The sequence below is a fragment of the Mustela putorius genome, unplaced genomic scaffold (assembly GCF_011764305.1).
Source record: "Mustela putorius furo isolate JIRA1106 unplaced genomic scaffold, ASM1176430v1.1 tig00000592_pilon_pilon_pilon, whole genome shotgun sequence".
Classification (NCBI taxonomy): Eukaryota; Metazoa; Chordata; class Mammalia; order Carnivora; family Mustelidae; genus Mustela; species Mustela putorius.
Window position 1 is genome coordinate 6,399,379 of NW_025421426.1, and position 18,320 is coordinate 6,417,698.

At 38.9% G+C, this 18,320-nt stretch overlaps 1 protein-coding gene across 3 annotated transcripts in view; it reads right to left on the reverse strand.

The window, feature by feature from the left end:
- CSE1L (chromosome segregation 1 like) overlaps positions 1-18,320 on the reverse strand; it is a 49,225-nt gene that overhangs the window by 16,567 nt on the left and 14,338 nt on the right. For all 3 annotated transcript variants that reach the window (XM_004746239.3, XM_004746242.3, XM_004746240.3), the window contains exons 2-10: positions 15,753-15,848; positions 12,579-12,721; positions 9,723-9,824; positions 9,498-9,643; positions 8,727-8,817; positions 6,687-6,794; positions 5,044-5,136; positions 1,724-1,891; positions 1,465-1,594 (exon numbers count right to left, since the gene is read on the reverse strand). In XM_004746239.3, the coding sequence (XP_004746296.1) occupies positions 1,465-1,594; positions 1,724-1,891; positions 5,044-5,136; positions 6,687-6,794; positions 8,727-8,817; positions 9,498-9,643; positions 9,723-9,824; positions 12,579-12,721; positions 15,753-15,843 (1,072 nt within the window). In that variant the 5' untranslated portion in view covers positions 15,844-15,848. The remainder of the gene's footprint in view (positions 1-1,464; positions 1,595-1,723; positions 1,892-5,043; positions 5,137-6,686; positions 6,795-8,726; positions 8,818-9,497; positions 9,644-9,722; positions 9,825-12,578; positions 12,722-15,752; positions 15,849-18,320) is intronic.

Sequence of the window (18,320 nt, forward strand, 5' to 3'; positions counted from 1 at the left end):
GGGACGGGAGAGGGGGAAGCAGGGTTCTTGCTGAGCAGGGAGCCCGATGCAGGGCTTGATCCCAGGACCCGGGAATCATGACCTGAGCCGAAGGCAGAGACACTCAACAACAGAGCCACCCAAGCACCCCTACTTCATATATTCTTAATCATTACTTAAGAACAGCAAATGCCACCCTAAAAGGTAAGGTAATAGGTAAGTCACACAGCTCACTTGTTCTAATGTGACCATGTCCCCAGAATTAGACTTCACCACCAACTTCAAAAGTTGAATGTTGGGGCACCTGGGTGGCTCAGCTGGTTAAGCAACTGCCTTCAGCTCAGGTCATGATCCTGGAGTCCCAGGATCGAGTCCCACATCAGGCTCCCTGCTCGGCAGGGAGACTGCTTTTCCCTCTGACCTCGCCCCTCTCATGTCTCTCTCTCTCTCAAATAAATAAATAAAATCTTAAAAAAAAGGGGGGGGTGCTGCCTAGGTGGCTCAGTGGGGTAAGCCACTGCCTTCGGCTCAGGTCATGATCCCAGGGTCCTGGGATCGAGCCCCACATCAGGCTCTCTGCTCAGCAGGGAGCCTGCTTCCCCCACTCTCTCTCTGCCTGCCTCTCTGCCTACTTGTAATCTCTGTTAAATAAGTAAGTAAAATCTTAAAAAAAAAAAAAAGTTGAATGTTGCACCCAACCTAGGGATGTCTACTTTTCTGAAAGGACATTAAAAAAACAAAGAGCCTAACAACTATAATCACTATTACTTCATAAAAATCATTTCAAACCAAAAAAATTAAAATAGACAACATCAAAATGATTTGTCCTTTATAGTTTTACGAAAACACAAAAGGCAATAAAACTTCACACTGTATTATTCTTGATTCCTTTTAGTTGCTGATAATTTGAGCACCATTGACCTAATGATTACTTTGACGTAAAACACAATTCCTTCCACATTTACTATCTGTTCTTCCCAGCTGTAAGAAGGCAATTTGTATATAAATATAGTCTTGGGACTCTCTTAACCTTAATCAGAAACTAAGTGGGCTTCAGCTCTGCATTTAAAGGTTATCAATCACTTCCACACTCAACTATTTCACAACAGCTATTTACCTCAGTGAAACACTAAATCAAACAAAACCAAATTCTTTCCTAAACTGAGATCCTAGATGGTTTACTTTCTTCTCAATGTAATAGATTTTTTTTTTACCTTATTCAATATTTCTGTGAAAAACGCTCTACAACATAAAACAAAGCTCAATACAGCCACACTCACAAATGTTTTATACCACTTTTTTTTTCTTGTCTTGGTTTAGATAATAGGGAGTAAGTGACCTACAGGAAGTTTTAATTAGCAATGAAAAAAATCAGACTGCATGTACAACATGGGGCAGACTTAATAATAAACTTATACTAATATATGCTTTAAAAAAACCAAGTTTTTAATCTCCTGAAAAGGCTTTAGACTTTGCTATAATTACCTCTAAATTCCATGTTAGGCACAATAACCTTCTCGCAGATGCTTGTCAGCGTGTTTTGGTCCTCAAACAGATTCTTATAGTGGGGTCTCTCACAGACGGAAGCCAGAAACTGAATTGCATTACTTACCAACTGGAATGAAACACAAAAATAGGCATTTTTTTTTAATAGGCATAATTTTAACAGCAAAACTGAATCATTTATTTCTTGGGGGAGGTAGGGAGAGAATGTGTTAATTATGCATCTCCACCGTCATCTTACCAAGTCGTATTTAACCTCTTGACCTGTTGTAACTAGTAAATTCCAGATGGCTGTGACAAAACGAGGCAGGTACCGCTGAAATTCCTCATCATACTTCTGTGCATAGAGTGCAGCATTGTCACAAATCTGGGATTTTAAGAGCTCCAGTAAGCCTGCTTCCTCTTCATCCTCACATATGAGAAAACAGAAAACTCAAATATAAAACTTTAAAATTACCATAAATACACAGTAGCTGTAATTCCTGAAACTAAAAATAAAACCTAGGGTTGTAATCTACAACTATGCCAACGTCGATGGATTCACTTAGTATTTCAAATACATAGCAAATGAAATGCTTATCATTTATTAATCATGGAGCGATTAGAGACTTTTCTTTTGGTAGCTGAATTATGAGATATTTACATATTCAATTGAAAATAACATATTCCTAGAGAAACCTGAATGATAAAAGACCATATCACACTTTCCTTTGTAACATGGTCAGCTATACTGTCTTGTATCTCCTCCCAAAAGGTTCTCATTTCAAATACGTTAAGATTAAATAATGCTATAGGATGGGGTGCCTGGGAGGCTTAGTCGTCTAAGCCTCTTCCTTCAGCTTAGGTCATGATCCCAGGGCCCTGGGATCGAGTCCTACCACTGGGCTCCCTGCTTGCAGGAAGGCCGCTTCTCCCTCTCCCTCTGCCCTTGCTCATGTGCTCTCTCTCTCGCTCACTCTATCTCTCAAATAAATAAAATCTTTAAAATAATAATGCTATAGGATTCTCACCCACAATATTCTGGTTATAACATATTAAAAAGCAAGCTAATTTAAGGGTCAAACTTGTGGTCTGTAGGCCTGCTGCCTATTTTTGTAAGTGAAATTTTATTGAAACACAGCCATTCCTTCTTTACATTGACATCATTCCTTCTCTATGTTTACAAGATTGATAGCATTGCCTACAGCTGCTTTCTTTCAACCGCAACTGCAGGGCCGAGCAGCCAGAACAGAGACTGTACAGCCACAAAATCAAAAATATTTACCACCTAAACCTTTAGAGGAAGAGTTTGCCAATCCCAATCTAAACCATGACAGTCATTTATGTAACGATCTCTACTGTAATAGCAATCCATAAACACTTTCGGAGTTGTGCTATATGCCAAAGAACTCAAATTTAGATGACAGAAAACAGGAGGCTCTTCAAGGCATAACATAAGGGATATTACGTAGGGAGAGGACACAAGGTGGTAGTACCTGGATAAATGAGCCAACAGCTCCCTGTAAGAATCCTAGGTGAAAAACTGCCTTTAGACAGAAGTGTGAAGACAAGCTTTGTTCTCTGAGGGCATTGCTTTCTCCTACTAGACTGAAAGAATTATTTCATGGGAGCTCTATTTTTTATTGTTGTTGCTTTTTAGTTGGCAAATCTGACAAAATTTGCTGTACACCCACAAAAATAACTCTCTCTGCATCCCACTCCTAAAAACTGATTTGAATCACCTTTTCTAATTTTATCCAAAATGGAAGCATTCTTAATATTTTGCTTTTATGTTTTTTTTGTTTCTTGGAAAAGAGGTAGATCAAAGTCTATTAATAAATAAGCAAATGGTAACACAAAGAGCTATAATGAAATGTACATATGATTATAAAACCCAGACCAGAAATTTTAACATATTACAAACCTTCACAATGCCCCCACATTCCTATGCTGCACTGATTTTTTAAAAAGAGCCTACTGGTATAAAGATTTAAGTTTTCTTAATATCTTCAATGATAGCTTTCTGTTTCATAAAATGTTCACAGTGTGGGGGCGCCTGGGTGGCTCAGTGGGTTAAGCCCCTGACTTCGGCTCAGGTCATGATCTCAGGGTCCTGGGATCGAGTCCCGCATCGGGCTCTCTGCTCAGCAGAGAGCCTGCTTCCCTCTCTCTCTCTCTCTGCCTGCCTCTCCATCTACTTGTGATTTCTCTCTGTCAAATAAATAAATAAAATCTTTTAAAAAAAAAAAAATGTTCACAGTGTGAATACTCTGAGGATTTATTTTCAATCCTGTAAAGAAATAGCCTTTTCTATAAACTGTGAACCTACCTATGCCAGGCCACAATAAGAGTAATTCTATGTGCTCCCTCTCCTGAATTTACATAAAAAATAATTTAAAAAATAATAAACATAGACTATGCCACATAATCAAATATTACTTATATTCTTGGATTCTACCTATTAATACTGTAAGAGTAAAAAATTTTTAGGAACCAAAATGTAAATGTTCAGTAGAATGTGCAACTCTCAGTCTCTGAGCCCTATGTTGGTGAGAGTTTACTTAAAAAATGAATAAACAGGGGCGCCTGGGTGGCTCAGTGGGTTGGGCCGCTGCCTTCGGCTCAGGTCATGGTCTCGGGGTCCTGGGATCGAGTCCCGCATCGAGCTCTCTGCTCTGCAGGGAGCCTGCTTCCTCCTCTCCCTCTCTCTGCCTGTCTGCCTGCTTGTGATCTCTGTCTGTCAAATAAATAAATAAAATCTTTAAAAAAAAAAAAAAAAAAAAATGAATAAACAGGGGCGCCTGGGTGGCTCAGTGGTTTGGGCTGCTGCCTTCGGCTCGGGTCATGATCTCAGGGTCCTGGGAACCAGCCCCGCATCGGGCTCTCTGCTCCGCAGGAAGCCTGCTTCTCTCTCTCTCTCTGCCTGCCTCTCTGCCTACTTGTGATCTGTCTGTCAAATAAATAAATAAAATCTTAAAAAAAAAAAAAAATGAATAAACAGGAGCACCTGGGTGGCTCAGTTGGTTAACCATCTGCCCTCACCTCAGGCATGATCCCTAGGTCCTGGGATTGAGCCCCACATCAGGCTTCCTGCTGAGTAAGGAGTCTATTTCTCCTTCTCCCTCTCCCCGCTGCTTCCCCTGCTTATAAGTCTCTCTCCATCAAATAAATAAGAAAAATCTTTTAAAAATAAAATAGATAAATAAACGCTCTTGGGACACCTGGGTGGCTCAATCGGTTAAACCTCTAACTTTGGCTCAGGTGATGATCCTGGGGTCTTGGGATCAAGTCCTCCATCAGGCTCCCTGCTCAGTGGGGAGCCTGCCTCTTCCTCTGCCTGCTGCTCCCTTGTATGTGTTCCCTTTCTGACAAATAAATAAAATCTTTAAAAAAATAAAATAATATATAAATGTTCTCAGATAACTATTTCATTTTCTGAAGTCTAACTATATTCCAAGGCTTTGAAGGGAGACTTTATTTTACACTTTTAAAAATGGAGGTTTAATCAAAATCTAATATTATATTTCAAAACAATTATTCATTTAAAACAGAGCTACCTGTGAAACATTTTTAAATACTTACATCAGTTTGTAGAAGCTTATTATCTAACGTCAAGAGGGTATGGAAATTGTTCATCCAAGTTTCCATATTATCTTCAAAAAACTCAGGGAGGTCCTAAAGAATAAACACTGACTTGAGACTTTTGATTAAAATTAATGTTATTTTAGTCGGCTTTGTCCCCATCCCAAAGAGGCTTAAGTCCACACTCCTCAGCCTGAGCCAACCATTAACTATTTAGACAAGAATTCTTTATTCCAGGGGAACCCGGGTGGCTTAGTTATTAAGCATCTGCCTTTGGCTCAGGTCATGATCCCAGGGTGCTGGGATCAAGACCCACAGGAAGTCTGCTTCTCCCTCTCCCACTGCCCCTGCTCGTGTTCCCTCTCTCTCTGTGTCTGTCAAATAAATAATAAAATCTTAAAAAGAAAAAAAATTCTTTATTCCGGCCAGGTCTGGCAGCTGAGTAAACCACTGTCTATCTGGTTTATACACTTCCAACTACAAATGATGCCACCTAGTTCCTATCCCAATCTAAATTCACTTATTCCTTCAAGGTAGCTAAGACTATTACGAAGCCTTTCCTTAGAAAAATTCAAGTGCTCACCAGTATCTTTCTTCCTTTTCCTTTCTCAACTATCGCATCTATTTTGAGATGAGCACCAATTCAGACTGTCTTATACAGCCACTGACTTCCTGTGTGACCATACTGCCTTCTTAATGAGGGATAAGTCACTCCAAGGATAAAGATTATACCTCCTTTCTTTGGTCTTCCAGATTATGCCTAACAAGTCATTAAGAGCCTCATTCTAACTGATTTCTAGGAAGTAGAATTCAAAAGAAGATGCAAGCAAAAACAGTGATATCTTTTAAGTAAAAATTTCTCCAACTGGTGCCCAGCTGAACACCGATGCGGGGATACCATTTTGCACTGTTCATCTCCTATTTTGCCTGTTCCTTTCAGAGAACGCTCCTCCTACCACTGTGAGTATAATCATGTTATGAGGAGAAAGTCCAGGTACTTGGCCCTGGCTGTGAGCAAGGAAAAGGCCAGACTGTTCCTCTTGCATCTCAGTCCAGTAATATGCACCGTAAGACCCCTCTTAAAGACCCAAAAAGAATGGAGGCCACTGTCTCAGTAGCAAGACGGTGACCAGGCATTTTCTACCAGAAGTCTATGGCTGTTTCCTCAGAAATGCCATTGGTTCTTATACCTTCCCAAACCTGGATTTTTAGCATTTGGTCTCCCAGGTGTCAATAAGAGCCTTTTTGTATAAGTTAGCCATAGACCTCTAACCAAAACACTGTTCTTCCAGTGTTAATATCCACTTAAATGAGTTAAAGAGAAAGGCCTGAGAATATGATCTCTCCACGTCTTCAATAATACAGTATATAGGGTGACTGTCCAAAACAGTGGTTCAGGAAGTAGGGTCCTCTAAGTTATTAGAACATAAGAAAATGCTACCTCTCCCCGTGAAGTGTCCTAGAAATATCTCTAGGAATGACTATAAAATGGAACACTACTTATAGACAAAAAAATGGGATGGGAGTCAGAAAAACACTAATTTCTTTCAGAAAAATCAATGCTGGCAAAGAAGTCTTTATTAATTGAAAACTTGTATATTTGATATCAAAGAATCAAAAGCAAGAAATATAAAAAAACTTACCTGAAAGTTTAAACTGTAGAACAATTTTGAGATAAGGATCAAGGAAGAAAAAAGAATCCTTAGGGCAGAGGCATCATTTGCATGGGTACTGCAGAGTTCAATAGTGGCCTTAGGAAGGAATTTAGGGATATGGTTTTAGTGTACTGTAAACTTAAGTGAAACAGGCTGATGCTATATATCCTCTCCAAAATTTGGCTTTTAAATAGTAGTATACTGTCATTGAAAAGATTCTGAAAAATATGTTACAACAGTATATATTTTTAAACTGTCCATAACAGCACTACTAAAAGTTCAGTGTTAACACTTGGACTAGATCCTTCCACTCTCCTTTGTGTATATAAATATATTACAAAACTATCTTTATATGCTCTCTCTCTCTCTTTTTTTTTTTTTTAAAGATTTTATTTATTTATTTGACAGACAGAGATCACAAGCAGGCAGAGAGGCAGGCAGAGAGAGAGAGAGGGAAGCAGGCTCCCCACTGAGCAGAGAGCCCGATGCGGGACTCGATCCCAGGACCCTGAGATCATGACCTGAGCCGAAGGCAGCGGCTTAACCCACTGAGCCACCCAGGCGCCCTTTATATGCTCTCTTAAATGATTCCCCTGGCATCTAAGTTGTTTCAAATTATTTGTTATTCTAACTGCAATAAACAGGCTTATCTATAAAACTTACGCACACTGCTAATTTTCATAGTAAATATATTAACTAAAGCAGATGAGAATGCTAAGAGCACAGATTTTGCAAGCCAGATGGACCTAGATATAATCCACTCTGTTGTTCATAATGAACACTACTTTAAGCAAGTAAGTTATTTTATTGAGCCCTAATCTCATGTATAATCTGAAAATAATACCTGCCTCAGAGAGAGAATATGAGAATCAAGAAATATACATGTGATGTCCAGTACCTTTGAACACTATGTGTAAGATACACAACAAATGATACTTCTTATATTGTGGAGTAAAGAAATATGAATATTAAGGTTTTCTGAATGAAATGTCAAACTCCAGACAGTACTATTTATAATATGATGGACAAGACACAAGAATGTTCAATTCATTGCACTCTAACACTTTTAACACCAGTGGAAAGAAATGAAGAATCTTATCAACCTAATAGGTAGAAAATATTGATTATATATATTTTGTCCAATTTTATTTTTTTAGGTAAAAATGTACGATCAGTAAGACATCCTAACAATGAAAAATGTGATGCACATTCCACATCTTAGAAAGTTTTGAAAATCAGAAAACTTTCCTTTTTGAAAAAAGGAAATGAGCACCTTTTCCAGAGTTAGCAAAACTGGGCTTGACGCTTGGCTCCTTTTTTATTAGTTGTGTGATACTGAACCTTCTTTCCCTATCTGAAAAAAGAGGTTAAGAATGTATCTACTTCAGGGGCGACTGGGTGGCTCCGTGGGTTAAGCCTCTGCCTTCAGTTCAGGTCATGCTCCCAGGGTCCTGGCATGTAACAAAATGGGGTAGGGGGAGGATCTGGCCGGCTCAATCAGTGGACCATATGACTCTTGATCTCAGGGTTATAAGTTTGAGCCCCAAGGTGGATATAGAGATTACCTTTAAAAAAAAAATTACCTCTTCCAATCTTATAGGATTCTCACAGAGTTGAAGAACATGTTTAAGAAAATAGCCTATGCAATATAAAACGATGTACAAATATATAAATTAATCAGCTAAACTACACAGTCGAATCAAAATGGGGAGCAATTCCTTTAGAGATGCATACGCAAATACTTGAGCAAAATATAATGCCTGGGATTCCCTTTTAAACATTCCTACAAAATGAGGGGAAGGGAAGAAAAAAAAGTAATACTGTTAAACTTATATAATACATACATGGGGGGGGTCATAAGATCGTCTTCTCAGTTTCTGTGTAGGTTTGGAATTTTTCAAAAGCAATGTTGGTCTAAATATCACCTACCTAGATTTTCAAAGCATTCTCTTATAATTTACACAAATAATTAAGCAATTTAAAATATTAAGTAATTTTAAAGTATCACCAAGATTGTTATTCCATTACCTTAAAAAGATTAGTCAAAGGCAAAGCAAAGGCATCCAGAACAAGTTTAATTTCAGTCCATAACTCATTTGACTTAAATTCATGGCGATATCTAAAAAATTAAGGTAAAAAAGGTAAATTTACAAGTTTCTATGTAGTAACTTTAGGTCTTCAAGGACAGATTAGAGAAAAACCCATGGCTACACAGCTTTCTGAAATTCAAAGTGATTTCTTGGTTTTCTTTTTAAAGGAATTAAGCAGTTTATTAAGACCTTATTTCACAGTAATATAGCTACATGAAATAAACATCCCACTTAAGAAACACAATAATGAACTGAGAAGCTTATCTCTTATTTTAAGACTACCAAATTCAAAGGAATGACAATAGTCACTATCTATATATATAACAAAAGCATTTGAAAAAAGCATTTGAAAAACATGAATTTTTGAGGGACCTGGCAGTCTCAGTCAGTAGAGCATGTGCCATTTGGATCTTGGGGTCCTGAGTCTAGCTCCAGGTTGGGTGTACAAATTACTTAAAAATAAAATCTTTAAGGAGCACCTGGGTGGCTCAGTCATTTAAGCATCCAACTCTTGATTTTGGCCCAGGTTACGATTTCAGGGTCGTGAGATCATGCCCCATGGCAGGCTCCTGACTCAGCAGGGAGTTGGCTTGAGATTGTCTCTCCCTCTCCTTCTGCTCCTTCCCCGACATGCACGGTCTCTCTAAATAAATAAAATCCTAAATAATAAATGGACTCTTTAAAAAAAGAAGTGTGAATTTATCAATACCTTTTAAATAAAGAATGTGCTGTACGAAGGACTCCATTGATAACGTGGAAATCTCCACTCTGAAACCGATTCACCATTTCTGTCAACAAGTCAGGCCACTTCTGTGGAAAATCTTCTCTGCCAATAATGCTAATAGCATCACTTAACTGGGGGAAGGAAAAAAAATGAATTAAATGAAAGTTCCACAAACAAGCCTCCTTCTTAAACAACTGGGACTTCCATTACCTGCTTCTGAATTTGCTCCGGGCTGCTCAGCATCAAGTGCACTATGTTGGCTTTAATGGCTACTCGGTCAGCTTCACAAATCTTATTCAGTTCATCTTCAACCTAAAAGCAAAACATCAACAGCATAGTAACATAAGTCCATATCCATGACCATGGATATGGGTTTATAGAGAAAATAGAACCAATTTCCTTTTTTCTTGTTTCCTAAGAAAAACTATAAAGGAAGGCAGGGCCTTCCCTCTACATGAATGAGTCACAAATTCCTTTAATAATCTGATGAAAGCATCAACTCTTCCACAGAAAAACATACACACTCTGATGCCCATTAAGAGTCTCAGTTCCAAATGTAACCCTGTCAAAACATGCAGTGAAAATCTTTACAGACCCACTCTGCCCAGCCCGCATTTATCTTCAGGACCTTCGATCTGACTCTCACTTTAGGTCAGAGGTCTTTTCAGTGAAAATTCTTGACCATTACCAGTTTAAATGCATTCATCACTCAAAGAGGTTCTCAAACTCTCATTAGTTTTACAAATCAAGAGAAAGGAAGAGGACTAGCTCGTCAGCAAGTAGAGGGACGGATATGTAAACAATCTTCACTACATGAAGTTAACACTTGACTACACAAGCTTAAAAACAGTATTTACTACTTCCTGAACTCTTTCACAAAATGAAGACAAAAGAAGAAGTCTAGGGGCACCTGGATGGCTCAGTTGGTTAAGTGGCTGCCCTCAGCTCAGGTCATGATCCCAGGGTCTTAGGATCAAGCCCCATGTCAGGCTCCTGCTCAGTGGGAAACCTGGTCCTCCCTCCCTCTCTCTCTGTTTAAAATAAATACATAAAATCTTAAAAAGAAAGGGGGGGGGGCGCGCCTGGGTGGCTCAGTGGGTTGGGCCTCTGCCTTCAGCTCAGGTCATGATCTCAGGGTCCTGGGATCGAGCCCCGCATCCAGCTCTCTGCTCGGCAGGGAGCCTTGCTTATTACCCCTCTCTCTCTCTCTCTGCCTGCCTCTCTGCCTATGTGATCTGTCAAATAAATAAATAAAATTTAAAAAAAAAAAGAAGAAGAAGAAAAAGAAGCATTCTAAATAAATATTTAGGCAGATTTAAAGTTGACATTTTAGAAAAACTGATGATTCTTCTCAACTTTGTTTCTAAATTTCATTACTGCTATCACTTCAAAACAACTGACATTTTTTTTCTTTATCCTAAGCCAGGGTTTCCTCGGCCTCAGCATTACTGGCATTCTGGGCCCAAATCTTTGCTATGAAAATGGTTTCGTACACTGTAAGATGTTTATTAGCAGCATCCCTCGTTTCTACCCACTAGATGGCAGTAGCACTCCCTCCCCACACCTGTGACAACCAAAATGTCTAAGATTTCTGTGGGCAAAATTACCCCCCATTAAGAACCCCTGAGCTAGGGGCGCCTGGGTGGCTCAGTGGGTTAAAGCCTCTGCCTTCCGCTCAGGTCATGATCCCAGGTTCCTGGGATTGAGCCCCGCATCGGGCTCTCTGCTCAGTGCGGAGCCTGCTTCCCCCGCCCTCTCTGCCTACTTGTGATCTCCATCTGTCAAATGAATAAATAAAATTAAAAAAAAAAAAAAAAAAAAAAAAAAAAAAAAAGAACCCCTGAGCTAAGATAGGGAAAATACCTTAATTTCTTAATTCCTAATTTTATACCGTCATTAAACTTGCAGTACAGGGGCGCCTGGGTCGGTTAAGTGGCTGCCTTTGGCTCAGATCATGATGGAGCCCTACATCCAACTCCCTGCTCAAAGGGGAGTCTGCTTCTCTAATCCCCCTCTGCCTGCCCTTCCCCCTGCTTGTGCGCTCTCTCTCTCTCAAATAAATAAAATCCTTAAAAAAAAAAAAACAAAAAAAAACTGAAACAAAACTTGCAGTACAATGGAATTCACCTTAAAATTAGAATATATTTCTATATCCCTTATCAAAAACTCCAACAAATCTAAATTATTTTGCATTCTACAAATTTTTAATATATTTAATGAGGTCTTTCTACTGTATTTAATTTTCTTCCCATCCACAATAGAAACTGCTTCAATTATTCAGTAAGGTGTGTTTTCCCACACAATGTCTTTCTTTGACAATGAGCTAACGTTTACATTTAACCACAATGGAAGCAAAAACCAAGTCTCAAGCACTAGCAACCTGGGTTAGGAAGTTCAAGTAATCTGTAAGAACTCAAATAAAACAACAGGAACTTTGAAAAAGCATCCTATTTAATTTTTACCAAGTCTTTCGGAATTCCTATATAGACAATCCTGTCATCTGTGAACAAAGATAGTTTTAGGTTTTCCTTCCCCATCAGTAGCACCTTTTACTTCCTCTTGTTATTCAATCAGCAAGGACAATTACATTATCCAATACAATGTTGAGAAGGAGTGATGAGAGGACACATCCTTGCTTTGTACCGCATCTTAATGGAAAAGCTCCAACTTTCTCACCATTAAGTAGGTTATTAGCTCTAGGCTGTTCGTAGATAGTCTTTATCAAGTTAAGAAAGTTCTACTCCCAGTTTACTGACAGTTTTATCATGATGGGTGCAGGATCTTGTTAAATGCCTTTTCTGTATCTATTGATATGATCATGTGATTTTTCTTTTGTCAGTTTATTAACAGTCTTACATTAACTGATTTCTGAATGCTGAACACACCTTCCATTCCTGGGATATATCCCACTTGGTCATCTTTTTGGATTTGATCTACATCTACTTATTTTGATGAGGAGGTTCTACTTAATTTTATCTTTAATCTGTGTCTGAATCTTTCAGGAGCACTGCATATATATCTTATAAAAATGCAGGTTGTTAGACCATGTGTTCACAAAATACTCACAATTCTCCAGTTTCTTTTAATGTAGTTCTTGAATGTTACCGAGGCACAAACTTTGATAACATTATCCTGGGACTTTTCCAGCAATGTTAAAAGCAACAGTGGGTAGTTCTGATTTCCTTCTACAGATTCAAGAAACTTCTCAGCTGTAAAAGAATTTCTATGTTAGAAGACCTGACATTATAACCAAGTCTTTCCATTTTTTATCTATGTAGATCTGTGATTAAAAAATCAAGAAATCAGGGTGCCTGGGTGGCTCAGTTAAATATCTGCCTCCAGCTCAGGGCATGATCCCAGGGTCCTGATTAAGCCCCAAATCAGACTTCCTACTCAGTGAAGAACCTGCTTCTCCCTCTCCCTCTGCAGCTTCTCCTGGCTTGTGCTCTGTCGAATAAATAAGATCTATAAACAAACAAACAAATAAACAAACAAGGTCCCTACATTAGGTAACTTGTCTAAAGATGGCACAGCTAGATTTCATCACTGAAAAAGTTTTAGTCCAGTCCTTCTTCTATCACACTAGCCCCCAGTTTTTGTCTCAAACTAAACATTTCTAGTATGAGCAAAAATTACTATTCAAAGATTTTACCCACATATTTTCAAATCCTACCACACTTAAGAGATAAGAAATCTCCCAGGTTTAGGGGTGCCTGGGTGGCTCAGTCAGTTAAGTGCCTGACTTGATTCTCTGCCCCTCCACCCGGCACCTATGCACACATTCCCTCTAAAACAAAGCCCCGCACCAGACTCCCTGCTCTCTGGGAGTCTGCTTCTTCCTCTCCCTGGGCATGTGTGCTCTCGCTCTCGTAAAATAAATGAAACCTTTATTATTTCTTTAAGATTTTATTTATTTGTCAGAGAGAGAGAGAGAAAGTGAATGAGCACACAAGTAGGGGAGCTGTAAGTAGACAGAGAAATAGGTTCCCCTGCTGAGCAAGGAGCCTGATGTGGCACCTGATCCCAGTACCCTGCGATCATTACCCTATGCCGAAGGCAGAGGCTTAACTGAACCACTCAGGCATCCCTAAACAAAATCTTAAAAAACAAAACAAAACCTCTCCAAGGTTTACTGATCATACAAGTGAAGGTTTATAGCGTTTCTTCTTCATAAACTTCACTGAAAAGGTCTGCCATTAGCATCTATTATTTTCTACAGTATTATGACTGAATATCTCTCTTCTTTCTGAACTGAATCCCAAGAGTTTGACTTCCATCCTCAAATCTTCCCTGCTTTGTGTCCATCGTGTCTTTCTTAAAAGATGAAGAGTGCTAAATTTAAAAATACTTTCCAGGAGGGGACACACTATGGCTTTGTAGGAGTCTGGAAAGTTTTGGTTGTCTCCTCTTAGTGGTCAACACTGCATACAGGGCAACACACTAGATCCATGATCTGGTGGAAAGCCCGTGTAGTGTGCCAAGTCTCTTTCTTAAATTGTAATCAATATCCTGAAAGAAATCTCATGAGTTTAAGTTAAATTATTTCTTTCTGTGTTCATTTCCTTCAAGTTGCTCACAGAATATTCATACAGACATGTTTCTGTACATTCAAGGAGACTCAAAATGTTTTCCAGTTCATTTGGACCAGTCTCATCTCAATAACCAAGAGAGCACAGTGGTGTCTGTAAGCTGGATCTACTACATATTTCAACTTCCAGATCATTTTCTAGAAACAGTGAGTCAGTCTAGTACCAATCCCTGAGAAATGCTATGTTCGTAACTCAATCCAGAAACATCAATTTATTCCCACACTCTGTCCTGAATTCGCATAATATTAACACCCTCGCCTTACAAAGACAAAATTATTAAAAATAATTTTAATAGAGTTTGCAGAAGCTTTCTGGGAAAGTCTAAGAAGATTAGAGCCATTAATTTCCCTTCCTCCAAGAACATGTTACCTTTTTAAGCACTAATGGGAAAAGCCACAATTCTCCCTCTCAGATATCACAAACACTGTTCTAGAATAGAATGGATGCATTAACATGTTTACAGTTCTATTTATTATATATAATATATAATTGCAACACACAAACACATTCACTTATGTCTCTGTGGAGGCATTCTAAAATCCTCTCTATGAGCACGAACATTGGTTAGTTCTGAAGAAGCAGGTCAATACCTAGTTAATAATGGCTCACATCAAGAATCATCAACTGAGGGACGCCTGGGTGGCTCAGTTGGTTGAGCACCTGCCTTCGGCTCAGGTCATGATCCCAGCGTCCTGGGATCGAGTCCCACATCGGACTCCTTGCTCAGCAGGGAGCCTACTTCTCCCTCTGCCTCTGCCTGCCATTCTGTCTGCCTGTGCTCGCTCTCTCCCCCTCTCTCTCTCTGATAAATAAATAAAATCTTAAAAAAAAAAAAAAAAAAGAATCATCAACTGACTACCCACCCACAAGACACATCCCTCCCTCAGAGGGAGTTTGCTTGGCTTACATGGTATTTCAAATTTTTTGAAGTTAGATGCTATCACTTAAAAATGGGGACATTTCACAGAAATGTCTTATTTTTCAAATAGAGCTGGAAATCGGATTTTGCAAAAGTGGTTTGAATCCCCTAAAGCTATCATATAAATCACATGAAATTACCAATCCTCACTTCACCTGCCTCCCTCATTTTTACCTTCACATTTGAGTCCTGTGGACATCTGAGCTTACAATTCTAAGCTACCACTAAGTTTCTAACAGAAACTGGTCAAATACAGGAGGGAGGAACCCTAGGTCTTAAAATGTATTAATTAATTAAATCAAACCCAACATGGGGATTAAGAGACAGGATCTCATTACCTGGTTTAATTCATTTAATCACTTTTTAGGCAATTAACTCTCATCTCTATGTCCTAATTATTGTATCTCTAGAACAGGCAGGTGTGAGGATTTTCAGAAAGGTGAAGGGACAAAGTATTTGAGACATATTAGTAATTTTTAACCCCAGAAGATGCCAAACAAAATCTATTTTACTTAAAAAACAAAACCAAACCAAAAATACACCACATCACCATATGTTATAGCAGCTGTAAGCAGCCAAGCCCACACTTTACAAGCAGAGAATGAAAAATAAACTATGCCCAAGAATCAAGTGTTAAATCTTTTTTTCACTTTATAAATACAGATAGATTATGCAAAGGTTTTCATCACCCGTTAAAGAATAAATCAAACCACAAAACAATATTCTCTTTACCTGGACGTCTGATGGCAGGATCAGGATCAAGAGTTTTCTTTAAGTATTCTGTTAGTGTTTGCAAATTTGCATCACTGAGCTCCATTGCCATAGAACCTAAAACAGAAAGTGAGCTTTGGTAAATTGGTCACATTGGGAAACAATGATTTACATAAGAGAATACTTTTATACAGTGGGTTCTCCCCTCTCTGAAAGTCATCCATTTGTTATGTTTTAAGGTATGGGCTATAAGCCTAACTCAGCTGAGGCAAGGTTCCAGATGACAAGATGGACTTTTCTGAGACAATAGTGAGCTAATTTTGAGATGAAGAAGAAAAAACATACCACAAACTCAAGAAGAGGCACAGAAAAACAAAGGTGAAGAATTGATCAAAGTCATCATAAAGTTTATCAGATTTAATGCTTAAAAAAAGGGCCAATGAGGGGTTTAAATAAAAGACTCACTAGGAACTTTTTTTTGTAAGGCCCACCATGAGAAATGACCATTTTAAGCAGTAAATAAGGATCCCTTAAAGAGTTCTGAGATTAAAGAAACCAGAATAAATTTCTTGATGTACAACATGGAATCACAGGACTGACAACAAACCAGATGCTGAGAATTTATACCTAGGGAGAGAATTCTGGGATTCAGAAGATGATGGCTGTGATTATGATTAAAAATCAACTTTCAAAACCAAAACCAAAGATAAGCAAGTGGGACTACATCAAGCTTCTGCAGAGGAGTGCCTGGGTGGCTCAGTGGGTTAAGCGGCTACCTTCAGTTCAGGTCATGATCCCAAAGTCCAGTCCCACATTGGGCTCAGCAGGGAGGCTTGCTTCTCCCTCTGCCTGCCAACTCTGTCTGCCTGTGCTCCCTTTCTCTAACAAATAAATAAAATCTTTTAAAAAGAAAACAACCTACACAACTCAAAAAGCAAAAAAGTACATAAAAATTCTATATATTATATATATATAACATAATACGAGTTAAAAATGGGCAGAAGATTTGAACATTTTCCAGAGACATACAGACGGCCAACAGGTACATGAAAAGGTTCTCTGCATCACTAACCATCAGGGAAATGCAAATCAAAACTACAATGAGACTTCACCTCATTCTAGTTAGAGTGGCTGTCATCAAAAAGATAAGAAATAACAAGTATTGGCAGGGATATGCAGAGAAGGGAACACTTGTGCACTGTTGGTGGTAAACTAGTGCAGTCACTATGGAAATCTGTGAGGAGGTTCCTCAAAAAAAAAAAAAAAAAAGAACTACCACATGATCCAGAAATTCCACTTCTGGCGGCACCTGGGTGGCTCAAGTGGCTGAGTGTTGGACTCTTGGTTTTGACTCAGGCCTGGGTCCTCATCTCAGGGTCATGGGGTCCAGCCCTGCCTCCAGCTCTGCACTCGGCTAGGCTATGCTTGTTCCTCTCCCTCCACCTCTGCCTTCCCATCCCCCCAAGTCCTGTCCCTGCAGCACACACGCTTTCTTCCTCTCAAATAAATACATAAAATCTTGGGGTGCCTGGGTGGCTCAGTCAGTTAAGTGTCTACCTTTGGGCAAGGTCCTGAGATCAAACCCTGCATCAGGCTCCCAGCTCAGTGGGGAGCCCGCTTCTATCTCTCCTGCAGCTCCACCTGCTTGTGCTCTCTTGCTCGCTCGCTCTCAAATAAATCTTGAAAAACAAAATAAATAAATAAATAAATAAATAAAATCTTTAAAAAAAGAAAAAACTGCATTTCTGGGTATTTATCCAAAGGAAATGAAGCACAAACTCAAAAAGATATCTGTACCCATGAAACAAATAATACATTCTAAGTTAAAAAAAATAAATAAAGAGGAAACTGGCTGTAGGCTTATCACAAGGAACAGAGGTCAGAAGATACAGTGAATCAACCCAGAATTCTGTAATAAACTAAGGTTTTATTGGGGGGGAAAAGATATCTGTACCCATATGTTCACCACAACATTATTTACAACAGCCCAGACATAGAAATAATCTTTATAACATGTTCACCAGTGGATAAATGGATAAAAGAAAATGGGATATGTGTATACAGTGGAACATTATTCAGCCATAAAAAGGGAAATCCTGCCACTTGTGACAAAATGGATGGACTTTTTTTTTTTTTAAGTAGACTCCATGCCCAATATGGAGCTTGAACTCACAAACCCCAGAGATCAAGGGTCACATGCTCTACTGACCTTGAGGTTATTATGCTAAGTGAAGTAAGTCAGAGAAAAACAAATACCATATGAACTCCCTTATATGTAGAATTTAAAATTAAAACAAAACCAAAAACAAAAAGACACACCACACTCAAAGACACAGAGATCCAAGTGGTGGGGGGTTAGAGGTGCATGAAATGGGTGAACGGGATCAAAAGGTACAAAATTTCAGTTAGAAGGAGGTAACCCATGAGGATATAATGTACAGCATAGTGACTATAGTTAGTAATACAGGGGACACCTGGCTGGCTCAGTCAGGGGAGGACGCAACTCTTGATTTTGGGCTTGTGAGCTCAAGTCCCACTATGGGTATAAGGATTACTAAAAATAAACAAACAAAAATTATACTGTATTAC